Source organism: Martes martes (assembly GCF_963455335.1).
Source record: "Martes martes genome assembly, chromosome: 8".
In the NCBI taxonomy this organism is placed as follows: domain Eukaryota; kingdom Metazoa; phylum Chordata; class Mammalia; order Carnivora; family Mustelidae; genus Martes; species Martes martes.
In genome coordinates this window covers 7,594,706-7,619,388 of record NC_137895.1, presented here as the reverse complement: position 1 = coordinate 7,619,388, position 24,683 = coordinate 7,594,706, and the positions used below count along the sequence as shown (strand labels likewise).

Here is a 24,683-nt window from a genome sequence, read left to right as displayed (position 1 = left end):
TAAATAAAATCTTTAAAAAAAAATAAATATTTGTTGAACAGCATGATTTGCTATGAGCATATTCCCTGCCTGTAAAGTTTATGGTTATACTTTTTTTTTTTTTTTAAAGTAAGCTCAATGCACAACATGGGGTTTGAACTCATGACCCCAAGATTGAGTTGCATGCTCTACCAACTGAGCCAGCCAGGTGCCCCTCTGGTTGTACTTTGAAAATTAATAAAAGATTAAGCAACATATAAAGGGGATTCTTCTTGGCTGTTTTATTCTTCTAGTTGCTGCCCTTCTGGTGTCTAACAGGATGATGATAACCACCGTTGACGGTGCCCGGTATATGGCAGGCACTGCCTGTTTCTTATTTCTAGTTCTTACAACCCAATGAGATGACCCTATTATTTCTACTGTACAAAGTAAAACCTAGACTCTGTTTATCATGCTTGATGTTGAATCTGCTTGGTTTAAAATATTTGGTTCATATTTCATTTGAAATCATGGTTTGAAATATTTGGTTCATATTTCATTTGAAATCATGGAATTTTTCAAGTTGAATGAGATTAACTGAATCCAGTTTATTTGATGAAGAAGGTGAGGCCCAAGAGGGAAGGCTGAAGTCTCCTCATGAAGGGAGGGGGCCCAGAACCCTTTTAGTGGTAAAACAAAACAGTTCTCCCGAGTCAGAACAGCAAGCTACCTAATCCAGGGCTCTGCCTTTAAGAAGCAGCCTGTTGTAATCCTTCAAGTCTTATTATCTCTTATCTATTATCTATTATTAATAAGACTTATCTAGATAAGTCTTATTATCTATCTCTTTCGTCACTGATCCTAGTATATGCTAGGATCTGTTCTTGGCTCTGGAAGTACAGTAGAGAACAAGACGGGCTAAGTCCCTGCCCTTGTGCCGCTTACATCCAGTGGTAGGAGATAGACAATAAAGAAATAAACAAATGAACCAGATAATTTAAGACAGAAACAAGTACTATAAAGAACTATGAAATGGGTGAAGGGATACAGAGTGAGGGGAGGGAAAAGCTACTTTAAATAAGGTCCCTAAGGAGGTGACTTTGAGCTGAAATTTGAAAAATGAAGAGCCATCCAGGAGAACCACAGAAAGAATGTCCCACACAAAGAACATCAAGTGCAAAGGCCCTAAGGCGAATTCAAGCTTGGCAGTCCAGAACAAGAAGTGAGTGGATGGATGCAGTGAAAGGTGGAGATGGTAGTACAGGAGCAGGTTGAAGAGAAAGCAAAGGGTCTTTCAGGGGCTGGTGGAATGTTTGAATTTTATTCAAAGTGCAAGGGGAAGCTAGTAGAGGTTTCTAGCAAGAGGATGAACATGATCTGGCTTATGATTTAAAAGATCACCTGTATGGATTAAAGAAAGTGAAAACTCAAACAGGGACCGTTGGAGGGCTGTTGCAGTGAGCTGGTGGCTTCTATTTGCCAGCTAGTGGGGGAAGAGTACAGGATATATTTTGGTTGTAGAACCAACAATGCTGGTTTATAGCATGAGTATGGGATTGGTAGTAGAAGGGGTTGAAGAAAGAAAAAATCAAAGACTTTCACGTCTGTGTGGTGGACCGCAAACTGAGACATATTTTTACTATATTCAGCCTCCACTTATTACATTTAGATTCTTTTTTTTTCTTTTGTCTATTTTTTTAAGGTTTTTGTTTTGTTTTTAGTAATCTCTACACCCAGTGAGGCTGGAAGCCACCACTCTGAGATCGGGTCCCAGGCTCCCTTGACTGAGCCAGCCAGGCACCCCTACATTTGCATCTTAATTAAATAGAGTGGAGCACAGCATGGGTAAAGAATTTGAGCTAAACCTTAAATTGCAAACGTGTGCGATCTCGGAAAAAGCTACTGTTTCATCTTTGATAGGGTGATTGGTTGTCTCCAGATTTGAGCTCTTTGTAAATCTCACCGAAGCACCTAGAACTGAGTGTTTAAGGAGCTTGTGGACAGCCAAAATGATGAGGCGGAGTGCCTCAAATTCGAGGTTTTAGTCAGGCGTTGGTGATGGAGGGGCAGCGTGGCGGGATTTTGAGCATGCGAGAAATTCATAGCGCTGGGCATAAGAGCATTCCAGTTTCTGCCTGAATTGGAAATGAGTCTCTGCGAGTCATCCTGGACCAAGGGCACCTTAAAATTCTTCTAATCAGGAAGAATGCGATGTCATACCTGGTGCCTGGAACAGTACCTATGTGCTCAATAATTGTTTGATAAAAAATGGGGTAGGGGTGAGAGGAGGAGGTTAGCGTACAGAAATGAGCTCTGCCCCCGCTGCAGCACCGCCAGCGCGCAGGGATTTTCACATCGCTATAGCAACGTCCGCTTCCACGCGCACCCACAGGAGAACTACAAGTCCCACAAGCGCCCGCGGCTTCCCCGCCCCTAGGGGCAGGGGCGTGGGCCAGCGCGGAACCGGCTTTTCCTCCTTCCTGCAGTGTGATTGGTTCGCGGCTCTGGGAGGCGGCCAATGACTGCGCTGAGGAAGAGCCGCGAGGCCAATATGGCTTCCTGCACCTGGTGACGGTTGAAGAAACGGTGTTAGGTCTCATGGAGAAGACTCGGGGCGTCGAGGTGAGAGGGAGAGGATTTATCGTGACTGGGAAAGGGAACCCCGAGAACCTCGCACGTGGGGCCGATCTTTAGGCCTTTTAGCGACGGCTGGAGGGTGGAGAGTGGAAAGATGGATAAACTGAGGTAGTTAGGCTGAGCAGGGCCAGAGGCGATTGGCGTTGCCTCTTGCGCCCACACTGCCGGGGCCGACGTCTGGCGGGTAGTTCAGGGCGGAACAGCCTCCCGTGGCCTCCCTGGAAAGGGAACTGGGTTCAGGATCTGAGGGCTCCTGAATCTTCTTTGTCCTCCCTCTCTCGTGGTCCTTTCTTGGGGGATTAGGGGCCAGTGACATCCTGGTGGGACGTGAGGGAGAGGAAAGTTTCGTAAAACGACGTGTCTGGAGCGTTCACGTGCATTATCGCCCAGTATACTCACAACAATCCTGTGTCACTGTTTCGCTGTGACGGTTAAAGTAGCCGAGGTTCGCAGACGGGTGGTGACTCCCCAGGAAGGCCACACAGCTGTAAAGTGAAGGAGATGGGCACTCAGTCTTGCAGGCTCCACAACTTTTCCCACTCTCCTATAACCTGTCACCCACTCATCCTGGAGTCATTTGGCTTCTGGTCACCTTCTATTTAAATTCGGTGTCTTTTCTGCTACATTTGGGCGTGTAGTTGTAAACGTAAAATGAAATAGCTCAAAAATTCTATAAGGGAAATGGAGGCTAAGAATAATAGTCCACACTTTTAGAGCTGTCACTAACTGCTGGAAGCAGAACGAGGCTTTACATATCTCAGTCTTCATTCTAGTCATCTAAAGAAGGCTTGCTGTTATCTCCGTTGTACTGATGAAGGCAAGGTTCAGTACATGGCACAAAATCAGTTAAGTGGTAGAGCCAGAATTCAAGCCCAGGCAAATCTAGTTTGAAAGCCCAGGCTTTTAGCCAGTAATAATTGCCAACATGTATCGAACACTTGCTACATGCAAGTCACTGTTTTGACCGCTATACTTGCATTAATCCTTATTTCTCCCTCAAAGCTTCTGAAAGAGGTGGTATCCTCATTTACAGATGTGGCAACCGAGGCCGGAGAGATTGACTTGCTGTAGATCATACAGCTTGTCAGCACTAGGATGGTAGTTGAGCCCTGGTCTGCGACCTTTTCTCCTAAGTGCCAGGTAGATTGATACACAATATCTCATTTGCATTTCACATCCTATGAGCTATCTACTTCTCCTATTTCATAGATGAGAAAGTTGAGGCCCAGTGACTTGCCCAAAGACCACAGCTAGTTAGGATCAGAGCTGAGTCCAGAGCTGTGGTACATATCACTGTGCTCTAACTAGTGTGTCATCTGTTTCCCAGATCCGCCTTAGGGCAGTCTGCGTTCCAAATTAACTTTTCTGTGGCTGTAATTGTTTCCGAATTGAGATTGTTTTGGTGTACGTATGCTGAAGAGGGAAGAATGATTTTCTAATATACATCTCCCCCAGAAAGTCTTCATGAGATAACTTAGAGTATTTTCACATCCTTGTATTCTATGTGAATCATGTTAAAATGTCATCATTTTACAAATCCACAGGAGGAGCTTGGTGAATTCCAATACAATTTTCTGTCTTGTTAAGCTCTTCTAATAAGTTGCAGTTAAGAATTGTGTAAACAAGAGTGATGATCCTGGTGTTTGCCAAAGGGGTATTTGATTCTGCCTGACACTTAGACCAAAGGTGTTGACCCAAGAATTGGAAAGTGAGCTGACAGCAGACCTGCATCCTTCTTCCTCATACACTAGCCAGACCTGATTTCCTCCTGCCTGGTTTGTGTCATCCTTCCCCTAGGAGACTCCATCTTCGGAACCTATGGAAGAGGAGGAGGAAGAGGAGGACGACTTGGAGCTCTTTGGTGGCTATGACAGTTTCCGGAGCTATAACAGCAGTGCAGGCAGCGAGAGCAGCTCCTACCTCGAAGAGTCAAGTGAAGCAGAAAATGAAGATCGGGAAGCAGGGGAGCTGCCCACCTCCCCTCTGCATTTGCTCAGCCCTGGGACTCCCCGCTCCTTGGATGGCAGTGGTTCTGAGCCAGGTGCTTTTAGAGTGTCCCCTGAAGACGTGGAGGTTTCAGGAGGCTAGGGAGGAAGAGGAGGATATAGGCCATGTGGGCAGAGCTGTCCAGGTGTAAAAGCTGTTTGATCTCATATCTAAGGGCCTATGAAAGAGATAGAAGTGCCCCAAGGGGCATTTCCTGCTGCTGCAAGCTGATTTGAAATCGCAATTTCCTTTGTTCTTTCATACGACTAATACTTATTTGGCACACATTAGATGCCAGTCATTAATATGGTGCTGCTTTTACATTGGTGTGAATAATGGTTGATTTTTAAGACTAGATATTGAGAAGAACACCTAAAATGTTCTGATTTACTCTCCGGGAAAGGACAAGAAATAGCGTGTGGGTTGGATGTGGTTGGTGGTGGGGGGTGGAAAATACAGAGTAAAGTGACTTCCTGGGGAGAGAATTACTGATGAGAATCCCCATAGAGCATCTGGAAGCCAGTGAATTTCTGAGCTGCGCTGCTTGGACAGCTGCTGGATCCCTGTGTCAGGCCCGCAGTGTATGGACTGCCTATGAAGAGAGACGGGCTAGATGTCTATGAGGACACACCTGTCCCTTAGTGCTTGCCTTCTTTAGAAGAGTGATCTAATACTCTGCAACTTGACTTTTCCTTTCCATCCACCTGTCTTCTCTTCCTCCCCCTCCCTGCCCACCCTGCCACTGCCTTTTTAAAATCTTTCTCCCTTCTGTCTTCTTCCAGCCATTCTCTTAGAATCTTAGAACTCTGGAACTAGAACCATTAGAAACCATTGAGTCTGGGTGTCTCTATCATGGCTGTGTGTTAGGATGACCTGGGGAGCTTTTTTTTAAGATTTTATTTATTTGAGAGAGAGCATGAGAGGGGAGAGGGTAAGAGGAAGAAGCAAACTCCCTGCTGAGCAGGGATAAGCCCCCCCACCCCCGGGACCACCCCCACCCCCATACAGGACTCGATCTGGGACTCCAGGATCATGACCTGAGTCGAAGGCAGGTGCTTAACCCACTAAGCCACCCAGGCGCCCCACTTGGGGAACTTTTAAAGATTACAGATGCCTATATCCCAGCACAGACCAGTTAATTAGAATCTCAGGCTTGGGTAATTTTTAAGCTCTTCAGGTGATTCTAATATGATGCCAGGATGGAAACACTGATCTAGTTCAGTCTCTTTATAGATGAGAAGAAAAGCCACAGAAGTGAGGTGATGTAGGCACTTTTTTTCTTCTCGTTTTCCTCTTTACAGACTTTCCAACACTCCCTTTTGCCCTGTGGATTTTCCTTAGCTCCACTGTTGACATATAGCCAGGCGATGCCAGGCAGCTTATCTTAGACAAAACAGATTCAGGCGGACACACACCTGCTCCTGTTCCGGTCCTATCAGCCTGACTGGGGGGCTGGGCCTCACCTGGTTATTGCACTGTTAGGTTTTGAAAGGCCCGTTATTTTGTTTGATTCGGGGTGATCGTATTAGGTGGGTCACGTGCTAAGTTCTCTTCCCAGCTGTCTGTGAGATGTGTGGTATCGTGGGTACAAGGGAAGCCTTCTTCTCCAAGACTAAGAGATTCTGCAGCGTTTCCTGTTCCAGGAGCTACTCCTCTAACTCCAAGAAAGCCAGTATCTTGGCCAGATTACAGGTGAGAGGCTGTCACTTGGAAGACCCTTCCTGGGGTCCTGGGAGCCCAGACAGAAGCAGCCAGCTGGCTGGTGGCAAGGGGCCAAGAGGGCTTGGGAGGAGCTTGCTTGTGGCCTTCTGAGGTTGTAAGTTTCCTGCTATTTGTTATGCTCTGCAATTTAGAAGGCAGAGGAATCCGTTTATGGAGCTTGTTGAATTGCAGATTTCTAGAGCTGCCCTCATTTCCCACCTTCACTCTTGGCATAGTCTGATGTGTTTAGTATGTTTTAAACAAGAGCCTTGGGGGAAGTTGATGCCCTTGGTCTTTGCTTCCTAGCTTTCATAAATGCTCTGAAGGGAAGCTAGGAGACAGGCATATATTTCACCAACCACAGCTGAGTTTAGGAATTTGATGCCTTGTCTCACTCTAGGTCATAGGCAGCCACCTAGAAAGTCTTACTTTTTTTTTTGAGAGACCGCAGTAGTGAGTGCTGGGGGGTTGACCGGGGCCTGCGGAGGGAGAGGGAGAGAGAGAATCTTAAGCAGGCTCCACACCCAGTGCAGAGCCCAACTCAGGGCTCAGTCTCACGACCGTGAGATCATAACTTGAGCCAAAACCAAGAGTTGGTCACCCAATGGACTGAGCCACCTAAGCACCCCTATAAATGGAAGGATTCTTAAAGAGATGTGTTGCGTAACCCACACATTAGCTGAGCAGTGTGCTGAGGTTCAGAGAGGAAGAATGACTTACCTAAGATAGTTCTGTTGGAAGAGCCGCAGAGCTGGAACTGGGCTGTAATCGCAGGTGCCTGACTTTGTCGTTTCCTGGTAACTGTATGGCCACTGTCCACAACACTGGTTCTCAAACTTTTCTGCACATTTGGATCACCTGGAGGGTGTTTAAAATACTGATGCTTGGGGCACCGGGGTGGCTCAGTCGATTGAGTGTCTGCTTTAAGCTCAGGTGATGATCCCGGGGTCCTGGGACTGAGTCCTGGGCAGGCTTCCTGCTCAGCAGGGAGTCTGCCTCTCCGCTGTCCCCACTCTACTTGTGCTTGCCCTTTCTCAGATAAATAGTTGTAAGAGGTGTGCACTCCATTGACTGAGCCCGCCAGGTGCCTCCTGGACACAGGGACTTTAAAATATATATTTTTAATATTTTATTTATTTATTTGACGAAGAGAGAGATCACAAGCAGGCGGGGGGTGGGGGTTGGGCAGGGGAAAGCAGGCTCTCCGCTGAGCCGTGAGCCCGATGCAGGGCTGGATCCCAGGACCCTGAGATCATGACTTGAGCCAAAGGCAGAGGCTTAACCCACTGAGCCACCCAGGTGCCCCTGGACATAGGGACTTTAAAGACGCCTCTCGCCAGGTGACTAATACGTAGCTGAGCTTGAGACCCACTGCTCTGACATCTGAAAGTCATAGTGTGCCAGATCTTCTGCTTAGTACTTCATACAATTTATCTCTCACTTTTGTGAGATAATTGTTTGTTGTTTCCCTCATGGTGCGGATTTTAGTCAGGGCACGGGAAAATCTCTCTCCTCAGTGAGCTAATAATAGTATTGTTAATAGCTACAATTTGGGAGTACTTGCTGAGCATTTGGACTAAGTCCAACCAATAATCTCTTAAAAATGAGTTTTTTTAAATTCCTATTTAAGATTTTTTTTAAAAAGTAATTTCTACACCAAACGTGGGGCTTGAACTTACAACCCCAAGATCAAGAGTTGCATGCTCTACTGACTGAGCCAGCCAGGTGCCTCTTAAATTCCTATTTTTTTTTTAATTTTTTTTTTAATTTATTTATTTGTTAGAGAGCGAGCGAGCGAGCACAGGCAGACAGAGTGGTAGGCAGAGGCAGAGAGAGAAGCAGGCTCCCCGCGGAGCAAGGAGCCCAGAGCCCGATGTGGGACTCGATCCCAGGACGCTGGGATCATGACCTGAGCCGAAGGCAGCTGCTTAACCAACTGAGCCACCCAGGCGTCCCTAAATTCCTATTTTTAAGGCTGAAACATTTTCAGTAACTTACTCAGAGGTATACAGATGAAATTGAAGAGCCAGGATTTGATCCCAGGTCAGTGTGGGATTTCAACTCACATTTTTACTTCACTCATCTTTTAAAATTATCTGGGGGTGGGGGGCACCTGGGTGGCTCAGTGAGTTAAGCATCTGACTCTTGATTTCCCCTCAGGTCATGATCTGATCAGGTCACGGGTTGTGAGATGGAGCCCGCGTCAGCCTCTGCTGAGGATAGAGTCTACTTAAGATTTTTCTCTCTCGGGGTGCCTGGGTGGCTCAGTGGGTTAAAGCCTCTGCCTTCAGCTCAGGTCATGATCCCGGGGTTCTGGGATCGAGCCCCACATTGGGCCCTGCTCAGCGGGGAGCCTGCTTCTTCCCCTCTCTCTCTCTCTGCCTGCCTCTTCGCCTACTTGTGATCTCTGTCTGTCAAATAAATAAATAAAGTCTTAAAAAAAAAAAAAAAAGATTCTCTCTCAAAAAAAAAAAGATTCTCCCTCTCCCTCTGTCCCCTCCCCCACTTTCACTCTCTGCCCCCTCCCTATAAAATAGATATTAAAATAAAAATTAAAATTCTCTGGGCTTTTCTGAGCAGTGTTTAACTTACAAATTATAGATCAGACTAGTGGCCTTTCACCTATGGGGATGCCCCCGTTGGAGCACCTGATGAAAGCTATGGACCTGTTCCAGAACATTCCTGCATGTGTACAAAAGGTTGCCTCCTGACTCAGTTCACGGACCTCTCTGAAGCCCACTCTCTGCAATAAGTCTGTAGGAGCCTCAGAGGAAGATGGCTGAGAGTTGAAGGCTGGAGGGAAAATTCCTGGAGAGGAAGCAGAGGCTGAAAGGATAGAACGAGTATCCCTCCTCTGACCCGGGTCCTCCCTTGTCCGGTCCTCCCTTGTAGAACAATAGCTAAGCACTTACTGAGTGTTGGTGTTAACGCAGTAACTCTTACCCTTGTCACGCCCTTCTGAGTTGGGATCGTTATTGTTATCCACTTGATTTACAAATGAAAAAACTAACCCCAGGGTTTGAACCTAGGCTGTAGCCCTGTTCTCTGCGGTTGGGCTGCACACGTGTTCTCCTTCCTCCAGGGAAAACCACCGACCAAGAAAGCCAAAGTCCTGCACAAGGCAGCCTGGTCCGCCAAAATCGGAGCCTTCCTCCACTCTCAAGGGACCGGACAGCTAGCAGACGGGACACCGACAGGGCAAGACGGTAAGACAGCAGGGCACTGGTGCTTGGGAAGCTGCTGGGGGTCGGTGGGAGTGGGGTGCCCGTTGTGGGGTGGCTCTGCCTGGGAGCCAGGAATGGGAAGGATGGAGGAGCTAGAGAGTGCCCTGGCCCAAGCCCCGTGTGGATCGCGCCGTCCGTAGGTGGAATGGGAATTACCCCAGAAAATCCCTTTAGTCACTCCTAAAGTGCCAGGACCCCTACTCTTGGTAATTCAGAAGCCCAGAATTAGCTTCTTTTCTCTTGTATTGCTTTTGGCCCTTTGACTTCTGTTTCCCTTGGGCTGCAGAGACCCCTCTCTGGTTTGGAGGGGGTTGTGGGATAAGGAAAGGAACCTTTCTCTTGGAGTGTGTACAGCATGTTCTGAGCATAGGAGCATTAAGCAGCTCTACTCTGGGTGGTCTGAGTGTCTCACTGCGGTTGAGTGCCACAGGCAGGGCAGCTGGAGGGGCCTAGGTGTGCACCCCTCCCACCCATTCAGATAAGCTGTGGCCAATGAAAGGTTGGGGGAGGTCTAAGGAATTTAAGCCCAAAGGTCTTTGGATTTCATCTTCTCTGGGGAAGAAAGCTCAGACATTTCCCTTGAGTGTTTCCTCTACTCCTGAGAGTCTGTCACCCTTTGGATAAGGTCCAGCCCTGTTCTGATGGCCACTGGTGGGGCAGGTATGGGGCTGCCCCGGTGGGGAAGGACCTGTTTCTACAAGCTCATGGGGGCCAGGTTCCTAGCAGGGCTGCTGACTTCGAACTCTTCCTCATTCTCTGCAGCACTGGTCCTGGGTTTCGACTGGGGGAAGTTCCTGAAGGATCACAGTTACAAAGCTGCTCCCGTCAGCTGTTTTAAGCATGTGAGTGCCCTGGAGATTAGGGGAGGGAGAGCTGGGAACTCGGGCACTCACCGCCCCTCTCACCCCTGCCAGCCTCCTAAGCATTCCAGGGTGGTGAAGTCTGGGTGAGCGCAGTCCAGCTTTGCCACTCGCTCCGGTTTAAATTTCTGTCCACCTTTTCCCAGCGGCATCCCACAAATCCTCCTTGAGGCTCTCTGGCCCTGTGCTTCCCTTGGAAGCACGGAACTTTGTGCTAGAAATCCTTTTTCTTTTTCTTTTTCTTTTTCTTCCCCATTGTTCCCTGTTTTCCCACTGAAAGCTTGTTCTGAGCTGCCCTGGGCCCCCTGGTCCCTAGGAGGCAGGTGGGGATCCTTCTGGACCCCACTTCTGCTCAAAGCAGTACAGAAGAGTGAGACCCCGGGGGGCTGGGCCTGGACTGGAAGGAGGGCAGAGATGCTGCCACCTAGAGCGGCACTGTGTCTGGTCTTTCAAGCCAGGAAGTGGAGGAGGAGGCCTCTTTACTCTTGGAGTCCTCTGACCAGAGTCCCTTCCAAGTAGCTGCTGAACTCTGGGGAGCACTGTGGACAGTGGAAGGTTGGGAAGTTTGACTTCTCCGCATTGCTGTTGAAGGCACCCCCCTTTCCCAGTGGGACACTCTTTTGCCCTGAGTTTTCACTGCAGGGAGTTAACATCGTCCTTGCGTTCAGCGTACCTGATTCCATAGGCTCTGCCAAGCCGGGCCTTGTATGCCTCGTGACATAGCCCTCTCTAGGTTCTGTGTGAGACCCGTTCTGTGGCCAGAGATGTGGGGTGGGATAGCCCGATTAGCTCAAGCCAGGGTGAGAAAGGGAAAAAGGGTTGAGTTTCTCCAAAGGAGAATCAAGGTCCTATTGGTGCCAGGTGAGGATTAGATAACGGGGAAGGCAAGCAGGAAGGGTGTGCTGGTGCATCCGAAGAGGAGAAGACCGGCTGGAGAGGTGGAAAAAGAATGTACCAGAAGTAGTGTGTGAGTGCCAGCATGGTGATAGCTTAGAGACTACTGCCCAGGCTTGAGTGACGATCGAAAGAGGTGGTATTTGGGCCAAGGACAGTCCTACGTGTGGCGAGCACTAGGTGGTATTAGGCCAGTGTCGTCACTGGTGCAAAACTGGCACAGGTGTGAGGTGCCCGGGATGACAGAGTGAGGAGCTGGTCCTCCAAAGAGCAGCACTCGGGGCGACTCACTCGGGATGTCTGGCTATTGCACCCGCCCTCCTGTCCCGTCCCCTGCTACCCCACCCCCAGTGTCCTCCCTCAGCTCTCTGGGACTCTCCTCTCTCTTGTCTTACTCATGTCTTCATCCCTAGCCCCACGCCTGGCTTGCCACATGTAGCAAGTGACGTGCACCGTGGTGCAGAGGAGAAGGACGTGATGGCTCATGAGGCCAGTCACTCTTCCCTGTCCGCTTGGGCAGCTCACTGTCCCCCCCCCCCCGAATGCTCTCATGCCCACACAGGTCCCACTCTACGACCAGTGGGAGGATGTGATGAAGGGGATGAAAGTGGAGGTGCTCAACAGCGACGCGGTGCTCCCCAGCCGGGTGTACTGGATCGCCTCCGTCATCCAGGCCGCAGGTGGGGACTCCTCCTGCCACAGCAGGGTTTGGAGAGTGACATCTCCACATGGGTGGGGAGTGTTGCAGGCAGAAATTGGCTTCATAAAACAAACAAAAACGCCCACCCCCTAGAGTTCTGCCCATCCCTTCTTGGGATTCTCCTACTTTTCCTGGCTTCAGAGAGGCCACAAAGCATGGCAAGTTTGGAAATTCCCCTTTTTAAGGTTTTTTTCCAGGAACAGTCAGGCTGCAGAAGATTCATTCTTCCTGCTGTGCCATACTGCTTTCCGAGTACAGGGCATGGGTTTATTTTGACTGTGACTGTTGTGGACAACAGGGACCCCTCTTGCCCGGAAGAAGTTCTTGGAATAGGAGTCGGGTTTAGGCTTGAGAAGAGGGAAGGCGTGAGAACACACCTTTCCCCATTCCTCCCTCCCTCATGGCTGCCCTCCTCCTCTCAGGGTACCGGGTACTGCTCCGGTATGAAGGCTTTGAAAATGACGCCAGCCATGACTTCTGGTGCAACCTTGGGACCGTGGACGTCCACCCCATTGGCTGGTGTGCCATCAACAGCAAGATCCTGGTGCCCCCACGGAGTGAGTTGATGAGAACATTCCGTGTCACGGTTCCCGCAGAGCCCTTGGTGGAAGGGGAACCCTCTGTCTGAGGTTAGACCAGAGCAGAACCTACTTGGCAGCCTGCTTCCTGTCCTCCCGGGTCTCAGAAGCCCCAGGACAGATTCAAGGTTGTTCCGCAGGTTTTAGAAGCTGTGATGGCTGCCAGGACGAGGCAGAACTAAGTGGCTCTGGCGCCCCCTGTGGGTGGGAGCCTTGTCAGTCTGTCTAACCAGGATTCTGGTGTATCTCCGCAGCCATCCATGCCAAGTTCACCGACTGGAAGGGGTACCTCATGAAACGGTTGGTGGGCTCCAGGACACTTCCCGTGGATTTCCATATCAAGGTCTGGCAGCGAGCCCTCTGGGTCTCCTAACTGATGCCTTCCTGCACCCTCCATTTCCTCTGTCCCTGCTACTCACTGGAGTGTTTTCTCAAAGACGCCCTTGCTTGCCAGTCTAAAGCAGCCTCGCGTTTCTCCAGGAGGGATGTCGGTTGCTGTCTGCCTCCCCAGCCTAGTGTCAGTCTCGCCCCCGACCCAGACTCTGCTCCAGCCATGTCGATCACGTTGCTTTGTCTCCTGTTTCCTCCTCCAGAGCCTTACCTTTGCTCACAGCATTTTTCAGGAACATTCGTTCCATGGATTTCATTAAGTACTTGTGTACAAAGAACTGTGGGGATACAGAGCCTGTATTCAGGACTCTCCAGTCTGGCAGAGGAAACGAAGTCAAGCAGAGCAATCATATAATAGCCTGGGTTCTAAACCAGGGGTGTGCCTCCGAGTCATCTCTGTGGCTTTCCATTTTTTAGTTTTTTTAGTTTCAAAGATTTTATTGAATTATTTGTCAGAGACACAGCAAGAGAAGGAACATAAGCAGTGGGAGTGGGAGAGGGAGAAGCAGGTCTCCCGCCTAGCAGGGAACCCAATGTGGGCTTGATCCCAGGACCCTGGGATCATGACCTGAGCCAAAGGCAGACGCTTAACAACTGAGCCACCCAGGCACCCCCTCTGTGGCTTTTAATTTAAATTTTATAAAACTTATCTCCTTAAAGAATCACACACATGGTAAAAATTCAAAGGGAATACAAGGATACATAGTGAAGACTTCGTTTCTCCCTCCTCTAATACCCAGACCCGCCGTGGTGGGGCTCGCTCACCTAGGGGCCTGGACTGTGTCTGAGGTCTCCCGACCCGGATGCGCACAGCTCTGGTGCCCACGTTGCCTCCAAAAGCGACAGTGAGCAGGGGATGCAGAGCAGGTGCCGCCTTGGCACGGGCTTGAGCTGGCCCTGTGGCCTGAAGAGGAGCAGCTGTTAAGGAAGGCTTCCTGGAGGAAGTGGCATTTGAATTCTCCCTTGATGAGTAGGGTGTGGGTGGTCTGGAAGCCAAGAGTGGAAAGTAAGGATGGAAGAGGAGCTGGGGCCATCTCATCCAAGTGATGAGATGATCAGGTGATCCAAGGTGCGGACACCTGGTGAAGAAGTTGCCACCATGAGTCCTAGTCTTAGCTGGTGGAGAGTGGTTTTATGGCAAGAAATGGTTCCAGCACCTCAAGGAAGCTTTCCCTGGTTTTCCCTAAAGTACAAATGATTTTTGCTCTATTTGAACTTGCTGGGCACTGTCCATTTGTTGTTTATTTCTCTGTGTTTTGCTAATTTATCTTTTCATACTCTCTTTTTTATAAGATTGTATTTATTTGAGAGAGAGAGTGATGGTGAGCACGAGCAGTGGGGAGAGGAAGCAGCAGGCTCCCCGCTGAGCAGGAAGCCCAACGTGGGGTCTGATCCCAGAATCCTGGGATCGTGACCCGAGCCGAAAGCAGATGCTAAACTGACTGCGCCACGCAGGAGGCCCTATGCTCTCTTTCCAACAAAACTACAATGTACAACTAAACTGTACTTTCAAAAAAAACTATAACTGTTCTCATAATGTCTTGCCCAGTGGACAGATTCAGCAGGTGGAACCGAGCACTCCCTCTTCTCCAGCTGGCGCTTGTCTGAAAATGAGGCAGGTGACTGTGGGTGGTGCGGCCACCAGTGTTACCGAGCTGGCCTCTCCTCCATTTTAAATAAAACGAGTTTGATTCTGGGGCATTGGGGGGGCTCAGTCAGTTAAGCATCTGACTCTTGATCTCAGCTCAGGTCTTGATCTCAGGGTCGTGAGTTCAAGCCCCGCATTGGGCTCCATGCAGGGCATGGAGCCTATATAAGAAAAAAACGGGGGTGTCTGGGTGGCTCAAGTCAGTTAAGCAGCTGCCTTCAGCTCAGGTCATGATCCCAGGGTCCTGGGATCAAGCCCCGTGTCAGGCTCCCTGTTCAGCGGAGAGCCTGCTTCTCCCTCTCCCTCTGCCTGCCCCTCTCCCTACTTATGCTCGCTCTCTGTCAAAGAAATAAAATCTTAAGAAAAAAAAAAAGAAGAAGAAGAGCTTGATTCTGGTTCCATGTGAGCCAGTCAGCAAGCACACGGTGACTCACTGTCACTTAACCCAGCCTTACAGTGGATACAAAAGCAGGGCCTCTGAGGATGGGGCGGGGGGGGGGGGCGGTGAGGGGAGGGTAAAAGGTGGGGAGGGTTGTAAAGGAAGCTCTAGTCTAAACCCAGTCTAGTACCTTTGATGCCTGCAATGTGATAAGTGCTGAGTAAAATACTTAGTACACCCAATATAAATGTTTAGTACCACCAAGGTTGGGTGAGTACTGTGTGTTTGTCAGGTGAGAAAAAAATGTTGATTGAGCACTAACTGTGCCTGGTAGAAGAGAGTCCTCCCAAGCCTGGCCTCCACCCCTGCGGAGCTCAGCTTCCGGGTGCAACTGAACAAAGAAGCCACGAAAGTGGTGTTGGGCTGTGGGCTGCCCTGGGTGGGCGGCAAGGAAAGGAACATGTTGGGAAAGGCTAGGAGGGGAAGGTGGCCCAGAGGAACGCCAGCCCAGGCCTCACCCTGTGTCTCTCCGAAATGGGCCAATCAGGCAGTTGGTTTGGGCTTGTATTCCCAGCCTGGAGCTGATGTCTGAGGGGTCTGTGGTTTAGGACTCTTAGCTTTGCCTGTTGGCTGATTTGTGACCTTGGAGATGCTCCCCCTCCTGGTGGGCTTTGAAATAGCACGGCTTAGAGACACCTGGGAGGCTCACTGAGTGGTTTAGTGTCTACTTTTGGCTCAGGTCATGGTCCCAGGGTCCTGAGATCGAGTCCCACATCAGGCTCCTTGCTGGGCAGGGAGCCTGCTGCTCCCCCTGCTTGTGCGCACATTCTCTCTGACAAATAAATAAATCTTTTTTTTTTTTTTTTTTAAGTTTAAAAAAAAAAAAAGCACAGCTTAGTCCTCACCTTGCCTAGGCTGGGGCTGGTTTTCCCAGGGCTGGAAAAGCCCTACAGAGCTCACTGTTCCCATTTTCCTACCCCAGGCAGGAAAGCCCTGAGGTCACAGTGACCTGAAAGACTGTCTACCCTCCTACCCCCTCATCCGCAGCCTGTCATCAGGGCTCTCCAGAACAGCTAGTGGGCATTGTGGTCCCTGTCCCTTGCTGGGTCAGAGTGCAGTAGCCGTTTAGAGCTGCAGCCCAGCGGGTTCACAGCTGTAATGAGACACACAGAGTCCCCAGGGGCCTCTGCTCTCTGGACATGAGTGCGGAGCGTGCACAAGGCTGGACGCTGGCACCAGTTTCACAGTCCAGCTCTGGCACTGGTGAAGCTGGGTGGGTGTGGGCAAGGCACTTGAGCCCTCTGAGGCACCTGTTTCCTTGGTCTGAAGTGGGTTTTATACCTCCCATCTTCCTGGCTGGCTGGCATTTTGGTGCCCGCCTTGGAAGCCTTGTGCTGTCCCTCCGTATCATCCTGGGGAATCGGGGGCCAGGGTCGAACCTGGTAGGACCCGAGGGCTCACCTGCCAGCTACTTGGCTTAGGGATGGGTGAGTAAGGGCTAGCACAGGGAGGTGGCGGGGGGAGCCCCAGGACCCCAGCAGGCTTGTGCTCTGATGTTGCAGATGGTGGAGAGCATGAAGTACCCCTTCCGGCAAGGCATGCGGCTGGAGGTGGTAGACAAGTCCCAGGTGTCCCGGACCCGCATGGCCGTGGTGGACACAGTAATCGGGGGTCGCCTTCGGCTCCTCTACGAAGACGGCGACAGTGATGACGACTTCTGGTGCCACATGTGGAGCCCCCTGATCCACCCAGTGGGCTGGTCACGCCGAGTTGGCCACGGCATCAAGCTGTCAGGTCCGCTGTCAGGGCTGGGGCGGGAGCACCTCTGCACCCCGCAGCCCCTGTGTGGTGGGGGTGACCGTATCCAGCATGTGCATGGTGGTACCGAGGTCCAGAGAGGGTGCATGATTTGACCAAGGTCACTCAGTTTGTGAGGATTTTAAATCACTTCGAACCTGGAGCCTACATGGCGTGGGAAGCATCTGGATCTTAAGGGTTCAGTAGCCCCTACAGAGAGCCCCTGACAGGTTCTGTCTTCTGTCCTAGGTGGGAGGGCGCAGGGTGCCCAGATACAGATTAGAGCCCATGCAGGGCAGCCCCACATCTCTGGGGAGGGGAGGGAGGTGGCCCTGTGAGCCGCCCGCAACTCCCTTCTCTCCCTTGTTCCCCTTACCATCTCCCCAAAAGAGAGGCGCAGTGACATGGCCCACCATCCCACCTTCCGGAAGATCTACTGTGATGCTGTTCCTTACCTGTTCAAGAAGGTGAGGCACAGCCCTCGGGCACGTCTCATCTTGGTCATAGGTGTGCTCCAGGCCTCACGCCCCTGGGGTGTTCCTTTCCCTCCCTGTTTCCTTCCCAGGCCTATGGCAGATGAGGCCAGCTCCCCCCACCCTCCACCTGGGCGGCCCAGATTCCCCAGCTGCCCCATTCCTTTAAGGTTCGAGCTGTCTACACGGAAGGTGGTTGGTTTGAGGAGGGGATGAAACTGGAAGCCATCGACCCCCTGAATCTGGGCAACATCTGCGTGGCAACCATCTGCAAGGTAAGCCCGGGCGAGGCGGCGCAGAGCCCCGCACTCGGTGTCCAGCCCCCCTTCCCCACTCTGGCTGCTGGGGGAGTGCTGCGCTTATGTGAGTAGGGGTCTTACCTGCTCCTTGCTCAGGATCGGCTTCCCTGTTACCTCCCTGGGGGGCCTTCCCACCGCCACACGCCGTCCTCTTCAAGTGGCAGCCCCGCCAGGAGCCATAGCTGCTGCCTTCACCGCACGCCGCCGCCTCCCTCGCTGCTGCGGCCTGAGCAGCGAATGACTATGCCTGAGCCCCCGGGGACGTGCTGGTTTGCACATCTAGCCAGTCTTCAGGCTGGGCCCGAGTGCTCACCACTGAACACACTGGGAAAAAACAGCTGCAGTCCCTGTGGGAACAGCATTTGCTGTCTCGTGAGGAAGGTAGAGAACCTCACAAGTATGGGTTCCGGCGGAAGCAGAAGCTCAGGGAAGGCTGAGCTCTAACTCTGGTTGGCTCCATCCGCCTCGTGTCCCCACCGTAGCCTCCTTACCCAGGGATGGGGGGTGCCGTTCGTGATGCCATGGTGTCTGCCTGCCCCTCCCCTCACTAGGTTCTCCTAGACGGCTACCTGATGATCTGCGTGGATGGGGGGCCCTCCACAGATGGCTCAGACTGGTTCTGTTACCATGCCTCCTCCCACGCCATCTTCCCAGCCACCTTCTGCCAAAAGAATGACATTGAGCTCACGCCCCCAAAAGGTACAACTGTCCTCACAGTTGGAAAGGGCAGACTGTGCCCACAGGCCCAGATCCCTGTCCAAGCCCACACCACCAGCCGTTAAACTGGGCTGACTTGGCTTCATGACTGATGGGTATCTGGGTGAGCAGAGCTCCCACTTGTTCCTTTGGGCAGTGAACAACCTGTACTACAGGACCATGGTCTTACATAGCAGGTACCAGCCTGGGGAGGAGGGAAGAAGGCTGCTGGCGAGACTCTGGACTGGGTCCTGACGCAGCTATCCTGTTTGGCTTGTGCTCCTCTCCTGGACTCCCTCCCGCCTCCCCTGCTTTCCCTCCACATCTACGTTTTCTGCCCCACCAGGCTACGAGGCACACACTTTCAGCTGGGACACCTACTTGGAGAAGACCAAGTCGAAAGCAGCTCCATCGAGACTCTTTAACATGGTGAGGAGAGCCGGGAAGCACGGGGCCTGGGGCAGCCCTGCCCACCCTGCCCACTGTCAGCGGTGTTAACTCCAGCCCCCTTCTTCCTTAAGTCTGGACTGTGGAGATCAGTCACTTAGGGGAGACGTCCCAAACTCTGCCATAGGCATTCTGCCAAACAGTCCAGCCTGCTCCCTTCCCCAGAGGGGCTGGTGCTGGGGAACAGTGGGATCACTGGCAAGGGACCCTTCCCCCCAGGCACTCCGGGCCCACTCCTCCCTGGTTCAGCCCCACTGGGGTAGGGAGCTGGCTGCCGTGGTCACCGCGTCTCCCCCCCCCCGCCCGTCCCCAGGACTGCCCCAACCATGGCTTCAAGGTGGGCATGAAGCTGGAGGCCGTGGACCTGATGGAACCCCGGCTCATCTGCGTGGCCACGGTGAAGCGGGTGGTACACAGGCTCCTCAGCATCCACTTCGACGGCTGGGACAGCGAGTATGACCAGTGGGTGGACTGTGAGTCCCCGGACATCTACCCCGTCGGCTGGTGTGAGCTCACCGGCTACCAGCTCCAGCCACCTGTGGCCGCAGGTCTGGGCTCTTGCGGCCTCGGGGGACTCTCGACCTTCCTTCTCTTTTTCCTTCCTGCCAACCACTCCCCCTGTGCCGTGCCTGCCTCATTCTTTGGCATGAGACCGAGAAGTCTCCTGGACCACTTCTAATGAAAGACTGGCCCTTGTGTCCCCCCCTCCCGCTCCTGACTTGTCTGTCTCCCTCTCCCTCTGGCCTGCAGAGCGCCCTCCTTGATCTTGCCCACTCTGTCATATGCTCGTGCCCTTGTGCACCCAGGTAAACCACCCAGGCCCCTCGGCGCAGCCCGGGTGACAAGGGTGGGAAAAAGGGACCGCTGCTCTCCAGTCCCTCCCCCATTCTCACTGCCCAACTTCGGCTTTTCTTCTTGGGGTGTCCCGTGTATAAGGGAGGCTAGTGAGGTGTGGGCAAGGGGTCTCGGGCTGTGTCTACACCGTGCCGCCTTCAAACTCTCCTCTTACGTCTTCCCCTCGTCTTCCAACAACAGAGCCGACCACACCTCTGAAGGCCAAAGAGGCCACAAAGAAGAAAAAGAAACAGTTTGGGAAGAAAAGTAAGTGATTCTGTCAAGTGGCCGGGCTGGTGTGGGACTTAGGATCAGCGGGGCCTTTGTCTCTGGGAGCAGGGGGTTGTCACCACGTCGGTAGCGCTCTTCGTGGTCCCTCCGTCTCCTCTCCTTTGCCTGTTGGCTCCAACAGTCCTGTCAGCCTGTGTCTTAAGGGACCCGAGCGCAAATAGGGAGCCTTCAGTCTCTGGGAATGGTCAGGGTCCCAAGGAAAAAAGGCAGGAGATGGTATTTAGAAGAGAGAAAAGGGGCAGGGATCCCCATCCCTGCTGCCCTGTGGTCAGAAGTCGGCACGACCCCGTCCGCCCCATAGGCGGGCACAACTGCTGTTTGAAAGTCAGATGTCCGGGAGGCTGGCAGTTTCTCCTCAAGCCTGTCGTTCTTCCCTTGGGACCCTCACGGGTGGGAGCTTTGGTGTCATTTCCTTAGGCGGGGCCCACTCAGACCTTCGGCCCAGTGCAGGCTCAGCTTGAGGGAACAGCAGGTGGGGCGGGTAGGGAGGGGGAGGTAAAGCCATCCTTCCGAGCTGCCGGCCCGTGGCAGTGAGATGCTCTCCGTGAGGGGGCACCTCAGAGAGGAGAGGTTTCTGGAAACAGGACGAGGAGGAAGGCATGCGGTCCCTGGGCAGGATCAGGGTGACGTGAGGGTATGGAGCTGGTCCCGTCTGCGGTGGTGGGGCTGGGAGAGTCACCGCGCAGGGGAAGAAGGGAAGGAAGCTCAGCAGGCACCCTGGGGGGGGGGGAGGGGGCAGGGGGGCGTGGCCGGGACTAACCCCTCCTGGAGAGAAGCTCCCTGAGGCTCGGGCACCTGCCCCTCCGCCCCATCGCCTCTGGTCCCCGCTGGATGACCCCAGCCTTCGAGCCCCCGCCATGGGTACAGCCCGTGCTGAGTGTCATTCTGTTTTTATTCAAAGGGAAAAGACTACCACCGACCAAGACCCGGCCCCTCAGACAGGGGTCCAAGAAGCCCCTGCTGGAGGGTGACCTGCAGGCCGCAGAGAAGATCGCAGCAGATCCTGCTCCCGAAGACAGTAAGAGCCTCCCGGGCGGGGTCGTTTCGAGCCAGGGCCGGTCTGCTCGGGTGCTCAGAGGCGGCCCCTCTCCTTCCCCACCCGGGCACAGAAGAGGAGAGTCCGGTGTGAAGGGGCTTCTCCGGGCGCCAAGCAGTCCTTCTTGGACCCCTGGGCCTGGAGAGCTTCCCGAACGCCCACCCCCGCCTCTGAACGCACCCGCACATCTCCAGCCGGGCCCTCTCCATCTCCGCCGCCTGCCCCACGGGGGGAAGGTGCCATTCCCACCTCCCTGCCACGTCCCGAGGGCCCCCTGCCTTTCCCGGAGCTTCACGCCTGCTCACCCTGTCCTCCCGCCCCCCCACCCCTCCTCTTCAGTCATCGCCGTGCGCGTGAAGGAGGAGCATCTAGACACGGCCGCGCCCGACAAAGGCCCGAGTCCAGGGCTGCCTGTTCCCATCGAGAGCATCAAACAGGAGACAGACGACTGAGCCTTCCCGCCACCAGCCCCGGGCTCCTCGGGGGCCGCCGCCCTTCCCCTACTGCTTTAGTCTGGAGACGGAGCCTTTCTGCCTGAGTTCTGCCAGGAGCACCGAAGGACTCACCCTCCGCCCTGCAGTAACCTCGCCGCACACCCACATACCCCTCAGCTGCCAGGGAGCAGAGGGCTGCCCCAGTCACACTGGAAGACGAGTCCGTGAAGCATGTTCGCGTGTGTCCTACAAGTCCCGTAGTGCAGGCCTGGAGCCGCGCTCTGGAGGGGAGGCCGTCGCAGGCGGGTGGCGAGCGGTGTGGGGGCCTGAGAGCAGCCTCTCCCCTCTGGGCTTGGCGCTCTGCCCCTGCCAGCACCCGGGGGAGGCCAGGGAACCCCGTGCAGGCAGCTAAGCAGCAATGACCAGGAGGCAGGTTCTGGTGACCTGTGAGGTGGCCTTAACCTGTTTTCTCTGTTGGCAAGAGCACTGCCCCCGATCTCCTAAACGGAACAGTGGCCTAGAGGTGGGGTCTGCTCCGGGCTCGGGGCCTCGTGCCACGTGGGGAGGCCCGGTGGCAGAAGGGGCAGCCGGCCTGGAAGGCAAGCCAGCCGTGCTATGAGGAGGCCCCGGCTGGAAGGGAGACCACCGCCAGCTTTGCGCTTCAGCGCTCCGAGCCCGGCTTGGCTTTCATGCCCCCCTCTCGCTGTTACCCGGGGCCGGGTGCAGCGCTGTCCGAGCCGCAGGGCTGGCTCAGGTGGCCCTAAGGGAGCCCCCGAGGGAGGGAGAAGAGGATAACAGCACATGCTTCCTGGCCCTCTCCCCCTTCCTGTCCATCCTCCTTTCTGAAATTACATTCTAGAAGCTCCCCTAGCGTCTGCCCAAATTTCAGTTGCTTTTATTTTTCCCAGTTAGTCTCATTGGAAACTGTGTCCTCCTTCCATGTCTTCGGTGACTCTTCCTGGGAGGGAAGGTGGAGGCAGGCTGACCTTCAGTTCTTGTCTCTGAGTAGAGACGCGCTGCCGGGTGGGTTCCCGTGTCGACCCTCGGCGGGTGCAGCTACATCCTCTGAGCTGGTCCGTCGGGCTGCCGCTGCCCGTGCTTGCTGGGGGCAGCGCTGGTCATGCGTTTGCTCAGGACCCAGGCTCTTTGGTGTCACCCAGAGATGGGGTGACCAGCCCAAGGGAGCTGATTTCCAGTCATTTCTTCCAGAGAGAACTTGAGCCTCACTCCTTGGCTAAAGGCACTAGAAAGCTCCACGTGGTATAGAAACCAGGCCCAGAAAGTGGCCGGTTGGTGCAGCCTGAATTCCCGCCAAAAGTGACTAGATCTGGAACACAGTGAAGATCAGGGACAGGGGCCCTGCTTTTTCCTGCTGTCGCTCACACGCACCCCAGACCCGCGGTGGAGACGGGTCAGTAGCCTCAGTCCCCAGGGGAGAAAGTTGTCCTGGGTGTGCATTTGGGCTCGCAGGGAACCCGTGGAGCTCTCGCAGGCTCCTGCCCCCGGCGGAAGCTAGTGCCTGTCCCAGTCCACTTGGAGTTGGCGGGTCTAGTTCTGACTGGAGCTTCTGGGAAAAGCGGACTCGTACGCCACGTGACCTTCAGTTCCTTCTTCCTGAATGAAGTGATGCCTGCCTGTGCCTGAGAGCTGAGTGTATTCTCATCGTGTCCCCTCATGGGATCGATTATGAAGGGTGGGTCCACCCACAAGCACAAGGAATAAATGTCCTCATTTGAGCACCCCGTCTCCATAGCAACCACACGCCGGGTTACCTTTATTTACATTTCTCTTGTTCCTCCTGCGGAAGATCCTGAGCTCCCCCAAGGCAGAGCCTGAGCCTTGTCTGCCGCAGCGGCCTGGTACTAAGCCCCGATGAGTGTGTGACCTAAAAATACGGAACCTGTGTTGCTGGAGCCGAAAGATCTTGATTATCACAGACGGAAGCGTGGGCTTCTGGGAGCTTTTCACTCCAGGCACAGGATCAGCTTTGTACCTCACTTGCCCTTGGAGAGAACTGGAGACCTTGGAGTCCCGTAGCAGGGGGGGGAAGGGGTGGGGGAGAGCTGGGGGGTGGGGCCTGGCTGTGAGACCTCCTGACGAAACGTTTCCGCTGCTCCACGACCCGCAGTGGCTCCTGGTGCAGGTGCGCACACCCTTCCTTCACTGCTCCCCAGTCTAGACACTGCTCTGCCCGAGGGGTGGGGCAAGCGAGGGAACCGCCATTGGAAACGGCCTCATACACCAGGTACAAGGGTACACGTTTACACAGTTGATTTTCACAGGAGCCCTGATGTACATGTTGACTTCACGTTATGGGGGAGAAAAGGGCCTATCAGAGTTCAGTAACTTGTTCGCTTAAATTCCCAACTGTTAAATGACAGCACTGGGATTAAACCCAGGGTGGTCTGCCGTGTTTCCGCCAGTAAGTCCTCGTCCGCACTCGGTGCGCTTGCCGAAGCATCTTCCGCTTGCCAGACAGCACGCCAGAGGCTGGGCCTCGGAAGCATGATGCGTGCGTGGACCAGCCGTGGCTGTGCGCAAGGTGAGCACGCCCGGAGCAGGGCTCGGAGCCGTGTGTGATCCTCGAGGTCAGGGTCCTTGTCTTTTTCTTTTCTTTTCTTTTCTTTTTTTTAATTTGAAGCAGGCTCCATGCCCAGCGTGGAGTCTAGATCAAGAGTCTCGTGCTCAGAAGTCGCAGGCGGCACCCACTGAGCCAGGCAGGCACCCCAGGGCCCCTATCTTTCTGTTCCTTTGCATTCGTGGGAGGAAACTCCCACTTCCCACAAAAATGAAATAGCTGGGGCGCCTGGGTAGCTCCACCGGGTAAGCGGCTGCTTTCAGCTCAGGTCATGATCTTGGGGTCCTGGGATGGAGCCCCATGTTGGGCTTCCTGCTCAGCAGGGAGTCTGGCCCTCCCCCTGCTCGTACTCTCTCCCATAAAAATCTTTATTTAAAGAATGAAAAATCGGGTACCTGGGTGGCTCAGTGGGCTAAAAGCCTCTGCCTTCAGCTCAGGTCATATCTCAGGGTCATGGCATCGGGCTCTCTGCTCAGCAGGTGGCCTGCTTCCTCCTCTCTCTCTGCCTGCCTCTCTGCCTACTTGTGACCTCTCTGTCAAATCTTTAAAAAGAAAAAGAAAAACCTATAACTCCAGGGCTATTTGGAGCACCTCACCTGGCAGGAAGTTGGTGCCACAAAAGTGTCCGCAAAGATTGATGCCATTGTCATGAATGCTGCTTCCAGATCTGTCCTCTAAGGCACAACTGCTCACCTTCAGCTTGGGGTCTTTCTAGAGGTTCCTTCCTCCCAGCCTACCTGACTAGAAACACTTATGAGCTGTGTGCCCCTCCCCCAAAGAAGATAGACCTGAGAATGAGACCTTACTTGGAAATAGGGTCTTTTTTTATTACAAATTTTTTTA

The 24,683-nt window shown here is 53.3% G+C and overlaps 1 protein-coding gene across 2 annotated transcripts; it reads left to right on the top strand.

Moving 5' to 3' along the window:
• The first annotated feature begins 2,393 nt into the window (after positions 1–2,393).
• Positions 2,394–23,016, top strand: L3MBTL2 (L3MBTL histone methyl-lysine binding protein 2). 2 transcript variants are annotated; one of them, XM_080810183.1, is made up of 17 exons: positions 2,499–2,580; positions 4,393–4,636; positions 6,140–6,273; positions 9,365–9,488; positions 10,269–10,348; positions 11,823–11,940; positions 12,383–12,517; positions 12,793–12,881; positions 16,518–16,749; positions 17,143–17,219; positions 17,396–17,500; positions 18,076–18,223; positions 18,567–18,649; positions 18,981–19,215; positions 19,703–19,768; positions 20,694–20,810; positions 21,168–23,016. In XM_080810183.1, exons 1-17 carry the CDS (start codon positions 2,557–2,559, stop codon positions 21,278–21,280), a joined length of 2,124 nt encoding a protein of 707 aa, XP_080666309.1. In that variant the 5' UTR covers positions 2,499–2,556; the 3' UTR covers positions 21,281–23,016. The 2 variants fall into 2 exon arrangements, with proteins under 2 accessions (XP_080666310.1, XP_080666309.1); XM_080810184.1 differs by lacking the exon at positions 6,140–6,273 and having other exon boundaries at positions 2,394–2,580.
• Positions 23,017–24,683: the final 1,667 nt, after the last annotated feature.